The following is a 12,733-nucleotide window of genomic DNA, read 5'->3' as shown; positions in this document are numbered from 1 at the left end:
AAGATGAAGATATTCAGTAACATCATGTGCTAATAAATCTATTTTTAAAAATGTGGTTAAAATGAACAACAAATCATCTGATGTACTAGAAAAACAGCAGATCCGAGTCAACCATGTTCTCAGACAGGGACATTGTACGCGTAATGTAGACTTTGCAAAGTTTCTTAATTTTATTCCACAGATAAAATGGCAAACTGCCAATAAAGTGTAGAGTATATCATACTAAATGATGAAGTATATTTGATGGCATTGCACAGAAGATCAACATTCATCCTGATAAACAACCGCCTCCCCCCGCCGTTAATAGTTTAAAAATCTGCAAAATCTCGTCTCTCAAAATATTTTTTCTCTTCCAAATAAAATTAAAATTGGCTGAGAGTAGAAACCACTATTGAATGATAATGTTATAATTTTATAAACTGTCATAAGTCAATCAATCGCGATATATATATATATATATATATATATATATATATATATATATATATATATATATATATATATATATATATATATATATCTGTGTGTGTGTGCGCGCGCGCGCGTGTGTGTGTGTGTGTGATTTGCTCAGAGCCATCGATAGATCTGTATTATTTCAATATGATTAAAATCAGATCTCCACTGTTATACATGAAGATCTGACTGCGACAGCTCAAAGGGTCATGTTCTGGTAATCTGTCTTATTACCATAATAGCTAATTTTATCAACCACTCACTTTCAGATTTTTTAAAGCTGCTTTTCCATTGGCTAATTAAAATGTCACCAGAACATTGCCCTTAAGCGGTCGTCGTCAGATATTCAAATAGGAAAGCGGAGATTCAGATTGGTATTATTTTTGTTAGAACGTATTCGACCATTCGTGAATATCAAAATTGCTTTTTGTTGTTTTTTTATAATGTAAGCTTTATATTTGTCTTCTTTCTTTTGCAACAGATGCCATAAATAACTTCAACTTAGTATCACCAAGAGCCTCAACATATGCCTTTTATGATTACACATCGATGATGCATTATGGACCAATGGTAGGCCTATTTTCTATTGAATAATACTTTACTAATTCTATTGATTACTATTTTCTGTATTCTATTGATTACTCCAACATCGCCCTTTTAGTAAGAGTTGTGGTTAATTGGATTTGGCTGGCGTTAACTAGGGGGATGACCTACCTCGATTGTATGATCCGATGTGAGTGGATAGATAGAATATCAACAGAGAACTGAGCAAAACTATTGGGAAGAAATAATGCAATACGAGCCCCATTAGACAAGATTTTGTTAAAAATCAATAACAATTAATAGCGACAACTCCAATTCAAACTAAGTTATGTCAACATCATTTAATAGCGGTGTCTAATTTGGATTTATTCCATCATAATAGCGAGTGGTGAAAAGAGTGCAATGTCCACGACTGATTGCATCACCTTCCTCTCTTGACCCGTGTACCACACGTCTTCCTATTCTCTCTAGTCTTCCTATTCTGAACGCTTCAACTCTTTCTGGACTTCCTAGTATTTTATTCTGAACACGTCATTCTCTTTCAAGACTTCCATCTTCGGACTGTCCCATCTCTCACAGAAAGCTGGTTACTTAAAGGACAAAATTACCCCATGATCTCTATACGGGTCACTTTCTTTACGTACATAAAATGCGCTCACTTACGTTACCCAGAGGCATAACTAGCTATCCAAACACTGCATAAATTCTGACCTAATTCGATAGATCGTCACTCTTGTTTCACAGGGACCGGTCATAAATTAACACTTGAGCGGTGTATCTAACATTACCTTTATCTCTACCCCTAAGCTACCACATGCTTGATTACTACTGCATAAAATTTACAAAATTCTAGCTCACTTTCTTGTGACCTACAAGATGATTTGAACATTACAAAATCAGATATAAATACGCGATTATCGTTAACTCATGATAATCAGTATCGTCCTAACAGCAAAGGAAATTATTTCATATATCCCTATGAAATCTTAAACATATGAAAATTTGGATCGCATGCAAATCTTCAATGCTATCAATGAACTAGTAACTGTAAAATTAGAGATAAATTACATAACAACTCTAGCATCAACATATTTCCATTATATTGAATAAATGATACATAATATGGATCCTAGTCATATAAAACACATTTGCATAAAACAAATTATCAAATATAGAAAATTACGTGAAAAATTAAAATTGCGTACCTTAATGCTGTTCTCTTTCAGAAATTGTGCGTCCTAGCACTAAATTCTGTCTTGTACCACAAGACAGCCACCTTGTCCATTTCTTGTTTAACGAGGAAATGACTATTCTTTTTAGGCTTCCTCGGAGCCAAACTTCTCCTCTCTCAGGAATTTTCGGACTAAAGAATTTCGACCGAGGTCGTCACTTTAAATTCACATTACTTCCAAAGTGTACGCCTTAATTTACTCTGACCAATCGTAATCAGCGGTTCCTAATTCTTTTCTTAAGATAATCATTTCTTTTGTCAGGTATTGGATCCATATAATCTCTGAACTACGTTGCATATCGATTTCCCTTTGAAAATGACTATTTGACATGGGTTCCTATTAAGTTGTTATGGTTGGTAGATCAAATGTTTAGTTTCTCAGGACAGCGTTGCGATGCCCCGGTCTAATCTCAATTTGTCGTAGATGCTGGCCTTTCATGTTTAACACTTACATGGGGAGGGGGTAAAAGGAAAGGTCGAAGTGACTCTTCACAAAGACTTTTCTGGCTTGAATGTGATAAAATTGTAATGCTCAATGCATTTAACTTTAAGATTCAATACTTATTCCAAATTCGACACTTTACAATTACTATTTTCCTAATTCTCTTGAATACTATTGTCCTAATTCTATTGATTACTATTTTTCTAGTTATACGATGGGACATTATTAGGCTGTTTGTTTACGATATCAGGTGCGCTTATTTGATTACTAATCATAGATGTTTACTGTGGGTTATGCTTACTTCATATCAATGGAATTAAAGTTGTATGCACATATATGATGCCACATCAACCTGCGTAATATGAAAAATTATTTAAAAAAATTAATTCCACTTGTAATGTCGATATATTCTATATTATAGATACCTATAATAAAACAAAATGTAAGAAAATCGTTTACTTGACCTGACAAGTCAATGGAAGCTCACAGCAAAGGAAATTTATACACCCCAGCCCCGAATTCATGCATGAATTTTATGATGTCTAGAGGTCCGTTTAAATGACGTGATGCTCAGTCCAAAATGCAACTCGTTTCCTTATGTAACAGTTTTGAAAAAGCAATTTGAAATAGTTACCATCCAGGCTGTTTCTTTATAGATATTCCACTTAACTTGAACCCACGTGTCTACTGCTCGCTTTTTGGACGACTTTTGGCATTTCATTGTTAAAAATTAATTTGGAAATTGTACATGCCAAGAATAGCTCAAGCCCAACAAACCTAATTCAGTAGTATATGCATATCTTTAATTCTTAAACAATAAAAGCGAAAAAGTCAAACCGTATGCTTAAGTTACGAAATTTGACAGGGGCCAATTTACGAAACTATCACTGCCTCCTAACGAAAATCAACTCCAATAAATAAGTCTATTCAGATCGCAAGGATGGTCTGTGTAATGTTATTGCACGGTGCGTCAACAATTGTAAGGAAAAGAACAGAACCGAGGCTAAAATAATCCCTGGCTGGAGTCCGCAGAGTCTTGGCAACCTGCTAGATTGTTGGTTTTTTTTCCCCACGACAAACTGTGACTATCTACACTTTAAAGCTCTACTGTTTACACTATAAATTACCTAAAGATTTTACTATTATACTATCTCAAATGTCGCAACGCTAGTCTGTCCGCCTGTCCGGCGCGAAATTTGACATCCATAAAGAACAACATTTATTTTGTATGGAAGCATTTCCCCCGTAACGGTATCCTCGAGTGAAACGTGTTTTAAAGGATCCTGGTGGGGCTGTATGGGCATGTATCCTTTATATAAACGTGTCCCCGAAGATAACTTCATTATATGAACGAGAATTTTTCTACACGTTTTCGTTCGTAAAATGTCAATTGACTTTGTCTTGAAAGTTCATTTCTCTGTTCTGGTTGTTTACAGACCTTTTCTCTGACTGGACAGCATGTGCTGACGTTTCTAGATCCCGATTTAGAGTATCTGTTAGACCTGAAAGCTGATGGAGATACAGAACTCTTTTATCCGGCGTTAGATGTGCAGATCTCTCTTAATTTGAGCGGTATCACCTTACATTTATATGTTCTTTGAAATAGCATAACTACTATTTTCGTCAAGTAATGAACATAGTTAGCTGACCCCCCTTTCTCTCTCTCTCTCTCTAATGTCCAGGACATGAGACCTGGGGGGGGGGGGGGAATTGTAACAGGACAAACGAACCCATTTAATTTATGTACGAGATAGATTGTTATTTAAGTGTAATTCCGGAATACTTATGATAGCTTGAATAAATTCGAACGTTCTGTCTGTATCAGATAATAAAGATGGATCTCTCAGTTTTATTAACATGGGAATGAATTTGAAATTTTGGGCTAAGAATGAATAAATAAATCACTAACAAGTTTTAGAAACCAGAAAAGCTTATCTTTTAAAGTGAAATTTTAAAAGTGTACCTTATAAGATTACAAGATTTTCTATCATAAATAGCAATAGTAAAATGAAACAATTTTGATAATTCTGGCTAAAAAGTCTTTACCTTATTTTACGTATATTTAATATCTATGTATAAACTGAAGGGTATGTTTAACTTTTCCATCTGGCCAGGGACGATATGTTCGGGTTTCACTAAAGTCTGCCTTAATGGAGGTTACCTAAGCGTGGTTGGTGGAGTATGTACGTGCCGCTGTCCTGACGGACTGAACACAAAGGACGGATGTCAGAGCATCGAACCCAGAGGTCTGTAAAGTTCAAAATTGTATTATAAGTCACTCGAATTTACAACTTCAGTAAATAATTCATCACAGGAAGCATTCTGAGTAGCGGAAGAAATGAGAACAGCATGCTAAATAAAATTAGTCGGGGCCGATGAAATGTATAATATGGTTGTATTTTGTATTGCGCATTTCACCATTCTTCCAAATTAATTAAAGTTTGGAAGCAAGGTAATGGTTTGCTTTAAAGGCTATCGGACATAAATCGTCCCTCGAAATAATGAAGATGTTAAACGACGTTCAAATATTCAGATCAGAAATAGCAGGAAACCCCGTAATGCGATCGACGAAGTCGTTCGTAATTCCGTTCTTTTTCGAGATTGTGCCCAGAAGTAGTGATGTGAATACATTCGACAAATTCCGTTAGTGAATAATCTAATAACAACCTTCACACGTGGCGCACACATTTATTGGAGAGAAGATGAAGAAAAGCTGGCCCACTTTTTAAAAAAAGCGGATATGTGACAAAAAAGCGTGCATTAAAAATAAGACTCAAGAGTATTTTGATGACTAGCTGGGGCACTGGAATAATCTTTAGTGCAAACTTGGGCTGAAACGTGGTGTTGGCTTCTTATGTTTACAACGGCGACGACTTCAAATATTGTTATCCAGCTTTCGACTGGAATCAGTTGACCTACATCATTAATTCGTAGACGTGTGGAAAATGGTTTGGTTTCTCAGTTCGGCGGAGACATTACATGGCTCCTAATGTGATGAAACGTCGTTATTATTTGATTTCGATGGAGCCCAACTATGTTTAGTATCAATATTTTTCAAGATTCAGTTTTATTCAGATCCGTTGGCATTTACGACTTTTTTGACGTAACGGAGGCTTTGTGACTTTCAGTGTTGCGCTTAATCAATTGAAACTGTGTTCATTGCTGAATTGCGTGTTGTTTTTTTTCTCTCTAGATCTATTAAAACTGATTTTTTTAAAAACTGTAGTTGAACAAGAACAATGACATGTTGAAATCATGTGCTCTCGAGGAATTTTAAACGCTTAATGATTCCGGGTTATTTCCTTTTTTCACCCTTCATTATGTATAATTTTTAAAAAGTTTGTAATATGCTTGAAACGCTTAAAGAAACATACGTCTGAGCAACGTCGTTCTCCAATTAGTCCAAATATGCATGACTGTCTTTTAACTCGCTTCCTAATCGTCTGTCATCAAAATTTATGTATCATTAATTATCCAGATTTTGTGGCAGTAGGTGTTGCACAGAATCTGTACCTTCTGCTCTTGCTTATGACGTATCAAATATGTATGTAAAACATTGCAGCATCCAAAGACAACTTTGTGCGTGATATAAATAAACAGTTTGAATGTGGTTAGGTGTGTAAAGTGGATTTTTCTTTTATTCTTTTTCCATTGATATTATGTCATGTATTCTTGACGCTTTTTATTACCAAGACTGAACTGTAACGAGTCTTCTTGCAAATGATAGGAAAATATGTGCATGAAGTCGCAATAGATTGATATATTGATTATTTATATAATTACGTTTCTTGCCTTTGCTTCGTGGATTCTGTTCACTGAAGAAAGAAAGACAGCTTCGATGCCGCACTACCAGACCGCTGCAGTACCTAGTGGTTAGAGCGTCCGCCTCGGATGCGTGAGATAGCGGGTTCGAACCACGGCTGAATCATACCGAAGACTTATAAAAACTTTACTAACAGCTGCCTCGCTAGGCGCTCGGCATCAAGAGTTGGTGTTAGGACCGGTAAGGCTGGTGTCAGGACAATGTGACTGGGTGGAACATGATGCTACATGTCTGCGGCATGATGCCCCAGCTGCCACACTGCAGACATCGTTACGATATAACTGGAAACTTGTTAAAACTACGTTAAAAATCCAAATCACACACATACCACACACACGCACACACACACACACCTCACTACAAACTCATTATCTGGTCAGCACATATGCATTTCGTTTTCAAGCACTATGGCAGATAATTACATCCTTGATCATTGGTGGGTGAGGGCATTACTTTTCGTTATCATAGGTTTTAATTTGTATTGCTATACTTTAATACAGGCCTAATTCATGACTATTTCCCCTTGCTTCCTTAGCTTTCCGTCCGATCTAATTGCATCATATCTAAAGGTATATCCTTTTCCTTCATTCAGACACATCTCTGCAGAGCATGAGCTGGCCAAACGAACCTTTTGCTCTGTTGAAACCAGTGGAAGGGTGTCCTCAGGGTTTCCACTCAGATGGGACGGTGAAGAGATACAAGGACTACAGTGGTTATAACTTTCTCCCTAAAACTTCGTTAACTTTCCATGCAGCTGGGGAGTTCGTCCTTAACTATGTTCGGGAGGAATTCTGTGTTCGGGATACCACGATTGTCGGTGATCCAGCTAACCAGGCAGATTGGTCACAAGGGATGATAGGCTCATTCTGTATTCATAAGGCTGGTGGAGTTTGTCCTAAAGGTAACCTTTCTTAAGGTGCCGATTTTCTACAGCACTTTATTTAATAAGATATATGAACCACATCTTTTGTTTCGTGTCAAAGAATCTAACAAAACTGATTTCCTTTTGATATATTTTGTCAAAGGGTGTTTTCGAAAGATATAAAACATATCGAAAATTTACGTCTCTATTTCTCGTATTATATCTCAGTACAGTCATTTGATCCTTGTTTTCGTAAACTTTCGTACAGCATGATATCCAAATTGACACTGACAGTTATTAAACACAAGACTGACCTCAAGATCAAGCAGCCTATGAAATCGATGGCGTTGTTTATTCAACCTCGGTGTTGTTTAACAAGACTATCTATGCAGCCGTTCATACGATAAAAAAATAAAAATTTCTTAGCAACACACTTTAATATAAGACACCTTTGTGTCAACAAAACAAAAATGCAAAAAGGGAATGGAGAGCGAATGTGAATTTAAGAGATGAACTAATATTTTACCTTGAGAATTATTTTTTAAATTACTCTTGCTAGTGTTCATTTTAGATAATTAATAATATCAATTTCGCACACTCCTTTTTATAACTCACCAAGCAATATATAATATTGCAGAAACTAAATATTCATTGAAGGTATAGTGTGCCGAAACATATAAACTGTCACCGTAGTTTTGAACGTTATTTAGTATCGGGCACAAATCGTAAAGATAGGGCAGGTAAATGCAGCGACGGGCACTGTCTACATCTAGTCTCAGTGGAATTCATTAATCTAATTTGTCTTGGGCTTGATGGTGCAATTTGTTTTCTATACAGTTCTTTACTGGTTCTCTGTTTAAATTTTTTCTTGGCAAATACAAAGTTTCTAAAGCAGGAAACCTGAGACTAATGGCTTATTACACCCGTCATTTACTGGATTTTTATGCAAGTGAATTCATGTGTACCCAAGAACAATGAAAACTTCCACGACTAAAAAGACTTTAATCTTGTATAGAAGTTATTAAATTAGAATTTATCCCCATTTCAATTTTTCTGTCTCAGGTTTTCGGGAAGGTTACATTCAATACGATGATTACAATATTGCTGGCGTAACCACAAGCTCTGGACATCTTCCTGACGGCGTGTTCTCTGAGCCCAATGCGACAAAGATGGAATTCTGTTGCAGGACCGACAATTCTTCCTTCAGGAGCCTTCGTCTTCCTAATGCTGTACCTTTTATTCTCTATCCAAAGGATAACAGAGACTGTATAGATGTTGAAGGTGCCGTAAATTACCAAATTTGAACCAACTCGACATTTTTGTTTCTACATATTGTATGTTTATTGCCATGTCTTCAACATAGATATCGTTGATGATCATGTGGAACTACTGTATATGATATAATACGATTTGACACTGTCTGGATACTTATAACTGTCTTCAGATACATGTACGTTGATTTAACGATATTTCACTAAACTCTGAGGTCTTCCCATCTCGTGATGGAAACTGTTAATTTCTTTGTGCAGGTTTAAAATATAGACATTCAACGCGTCATACTGAAATATCACTTATGTCCTCGTTAAACAGTTATCAAAAAAGAAACTTTGGCCATATTACTCGATTTATGAGAGCACATACTGTACCCTTTTATTAATTAGAGTATCAGCTAAATATTTGAAATAATCAATTAAATTTATTACATCAAAGTTTAGTTTTAAGTATCTTATATAATTAAATCAAATAGTTGTCCAAATTATCGTTACTAAATATAAAGCGCATGCTTTCAGGAATGTTCAGTGTCTTGGATAGCTACTTTTTCTTCAACACAAGGAACTCAACTCTCGACGGCAGATCTGGGGACGCGCCATACACGCGTCAACCGTACAGCAACATCGAACGCTACAAGGAACTATACATTTGTTACTACTATCCCTACAAACAGGGTATGTACGCTACATATAGTTCATGGTTTTATGTTAAAAGGAAATAGCAGGACAGCAAAATGAACCTAGACAACATAGGTTTCAGCTTATATTAATATCAAACGAAATTCTAAGAAGAAAAAACAAACTTCATTCAACCCTCTGTGTAAAAAAATACTGGATCAATGCCAAGAGGGTATATTATATTATATTATATTATATTATATTATATTATATTATATTATTCAAATAACATTTCCTAGATTGCTCGTTTAACAAGAAATGTTCGTAGAAACAATGTTCAAAATCATGAACCAAAAAAGAAACACTAGCCCAATATTCAATTTTCGTCACCCCAGTATATTGTCTTTTCATTTAAGATGGATCAAGGTCCATAGAATTTAAGGAATTATCACAGAAGAAATGTATGCGGGGATATAACATGGAACTAATACTACTGCATATTTGCTTTCTAGACTGTGGAGGACTTATTGATGCTGTTGAAGGCATACCGCTGACCATAACAACCCCAAATTATCCCAATAATTATGATAATGCGAAACAATGCACCTGGTTTGTTAAGGTATATTGTCGTTTTTCTTGCTTTCTTTGAAAGAGGATACATACTACATTAAATCGGACGAGTGTGTAGCGTGTTGAAAAAATGTCAGTCATTTTTCAGATTGTTATTATCAAGGAAGATACAGAAAATTCAGTGAAATCTCGAGCAAATAAGAAACATTTAAATGAAATGTAACATAAGCATTTTATATTTAAGAATATTAAATGCCGTGTTGACAAGTCACCTACAAAAGTAAGTAACCCACCAAAATAAGTGTTTCAATGGAGCACTTGATAGGAGTTGGGTTGTGTATTTTAAGAAACGTATTTCCATATTTGATTTAATTTAAAAGCAAAAACAAAATAAACACGCTGCATATATTTGAATCACATGGTTGCATTTGACGATAAATTTTACAGATTTGCCAGAACATTTAATATAATAATGAAATGACGATGTACAATGCTTGCAAGAGTTCATCGTGTGGAAAGGTAACACAGATAAGAGGGAAACATCATCAAAATATCGTGATAGTATATACAATTAATCATTCCAAGAATTCCACTCAATTTTGTTAGCAAACAGATGCACTATCAATTGATTCCTATCTTGAGAAATGTAGTCTCACATAACATGTTTGCTTTTGCGGACATAGACTGACAAAACCCAACATAATAAATTTAAATATATAGTGACATCTTTGCTACAATACGTTTTTTAAAATGTTTGTGGAGACTTACATATATCGTGACAGCTTTACTACAATACCTTTTAAAAACAAGTCTGTGGATACTTATATACATGGTTACAGCTTTGCTACAATACATTTTAAAAACAAGTCTGTGGATACTTATATATATGGTTACAGCTTTGCTACAATACATTTTAAAAACAAGTCTGTGGATACTTATATACATGGTTACAGCTTTGCTACAATACATTTTAAAAACAAGTCTGTGGATACTTATATACATGGTTACAGCTTTGCTACAATACATTTTAAAAACAAGTCTGTGGATACTTATATACATGGTTACAGCTTTGCTACAATACATTTTTTTAAAAGTATGTGGAGACATGTATATCGTGACAGCTTTGCTACAATACCTTTAAAAAACAAGTCTGTGGAGACTTAAATACATGGTGACAGCTTTGCTACAATACATTTTTTTAAAAGTATGTGGAGACATGTATATCGTGACAGCTTTGCTACAATACCTTTAAAAAACAAGTCTGTGGAGACTTAAATACATGGTGACAGCTTTGCAAAATTATCTTTAAAATAACAAGTCTGGGGAGTTTACATTTTTGTATTATTAGGACATATTTTTCATGAAACTAAGAATGAGTGCATCCAAGAGCCAACAGTGGAGCAATTAATTGTGTATCCTAGACCAAAAACCAGAGTTATTAATTTAAGTGTGTGTCCCATCCAAGAATGATATTGCTCTGTGTGCATTTTCATGCAAGAGTTACATCTGAATATATGTTCTGTTAAGTCACAATTTGACGGTACTATATCTTAACTGCTAAACTAATTATTATAATTTGTCTAGAATTATGTGCCCGATTCCTGAAAATCCCAAGTTCGACGGTTTTTCTATTCTTAAATACCGTTAAACAGTTAATGTAAAAGAATGTATGTAACATTTGCTTAAATAATAGTTAGAAAGTGAAAGTGGGCTGTTATTCGTTAACTGAATTCATGTTATGTTCATTGAACAACATAGACAAAATTCTCAGTCATGCCATCAGTCTGTTGTAGTAGCTTTCAAAGCACATGCTCTCGTAGTCCTGTCATCAGTCTGTTGTATTAGCTTTCAATAACTATTTTAACTGATATTTACAGGCCGAGATAGTTACGGGAGTCAGACATACCATAGCAATGGCCATACTAACTCTGGGTGGCATCGTTTGTATCCTCCATGGCACCGTCGATAATTTCAATCGAAACATTTCTCAGCATTTTCGGTCAATTCGAGGAATGACCTCAGATGTAGTTGTAGGAAATATGTAGTTGTAGGAACACATATAAATTTGATAAGTTTGTTGATTCGACTTCATGTGCAGAGCACCACATATGTTGCGACAGGAAAGATCGACACTGTTCGGATTGTGACTTTAATTCCTTCTGCCACCATATTATGTCATGTGATCAAAAGTAGTTCCAAATACTGTTATCAATGGGGGCAAATTTATATCTGAGCTTTCTTTAACGACTTAACGGAAAAGACAGTGGGTGTTCCGATTGGTGATGCTTAGGTTGAAAGCAGGGAGCAACACATCAACCTTGGATTGGCGACTTCGTGTACTCTGAACCTTGCAAACTTGCGACCGCATACGCATTAAACGAGCGCGTTAACGCTGCGTTCTCTATGCTCCTGTGATTTCAAGACCATTACTTTGGTTAAAAAGTATTTTCATAGAATAATAGTGTTTAAATTAAACAAACTATATTTGATTCTCATATAAAGGGCCCTGAAGACGGGAAACTGCGGCTACAGTTTGAGACCTTCAACGTCACCAGAAATGCAGATGGAACATGTGAGGACACTGTCGAAATACGGCACACATTTCCTGGACATAGGGGAATGAGGTATGGTAGTTTACGATTTTCTAACAATCGTTTACAAATTTGTTATACGAGCTGTGGTATTGTTCTGTATGAATCAGTAGCATCATATAAATGTTGCATGGTACACACACACACACACACACACACACACACACACACACACACACACACATACGCACGCACACACACATAAAAACTGAAAAATAGAACACTTACTCGTGTAATATATGTTTTATTTTTTTTTAGTTTACTCAATCTACAGTAGACAAGGTAATAAGATATAACGTACGAATTTAACCGAAATCGGCACTAATGGG

General features: G+C 35.5%; 1 protein-coding gene and 1 long non-coding RNA gene across 2 annotated transcripts; both read left to right on the top strand.

Annotated features, from left to right (window-relative positions):
* Positions 1–4,788: 4,788 nt before the first annotated feature.
* On the top strand, positions 4,789–8,658 carry LOC149780890 (uncharacterized). The gene is made up of 3 exons (XM_089936243.1): positions 4,789–4,915; positions 7,085–7,393; positions 8,417–8,658. The coding sequence occupies exons 2-3, from the start codon at positions 7,102–7,104 to the stop codon at positions 8,656–8,658; spliced, it is 534 nt and encodes a 177-aa protein (XP_089792369.1). The 5' UTR covers positions 4,789–4,915; positions 7,085–7,101.
* A 513-nt stretch (positions 8,659–9,171) lies between these two features.
* LOC149780889 (uncharacterized) lies at positions 9,172–12,438 on the top strand. Its single transcript, XR_016414923.1, has 3 exons — positions 9,172–9,300; positions 9,756–9,862; positions 12,316–12,438. It is a non-coding gene; the product is annotated as an uncharacterized LOC149780889 (long non-coding RNA).
* Positions 12,439–12,733: the final 295 nt, after the last annotated feature.

The sequence above is a fragment of the Sinohyriopsis cumingii genome, chromosome 16, assembly GCF_028554795.1.
Source record: "Sinohyriopsis cumingii isolate HCF-2022 chromosome 16, ASM2855479v2, whole genome shotgun sequence".
Classification (NCBI taxonomy): Eukaryota; Metazoa; Mollusca; class Bivalvia; order Unionida; family Unionidae; genus Sinohyriopsis; species Sinohyriopsis cumingii.
The sequence above is the reverse complement of the archived record's forward strand: the minus strand, read 5'-3'. Positions and strand labels throughout refer to the sequence as shown.

Coding starts and splice junctions, on each gene's coding strand:
- LOC149780890 (XM_089936243.1), top strand. CDS start 7,102: ATGAGCTGGCCAAACGAACCTTTTGCTCTGTTGAAACCAGTGGAAGGG. Junction 7,394..8,416: donor TGGTGGAGTTTGTCCTAAAG/GTAACCTTTCTT, acceptor TTTCTGTCTCAG/GTTTTCGGGAAGGTTACATT.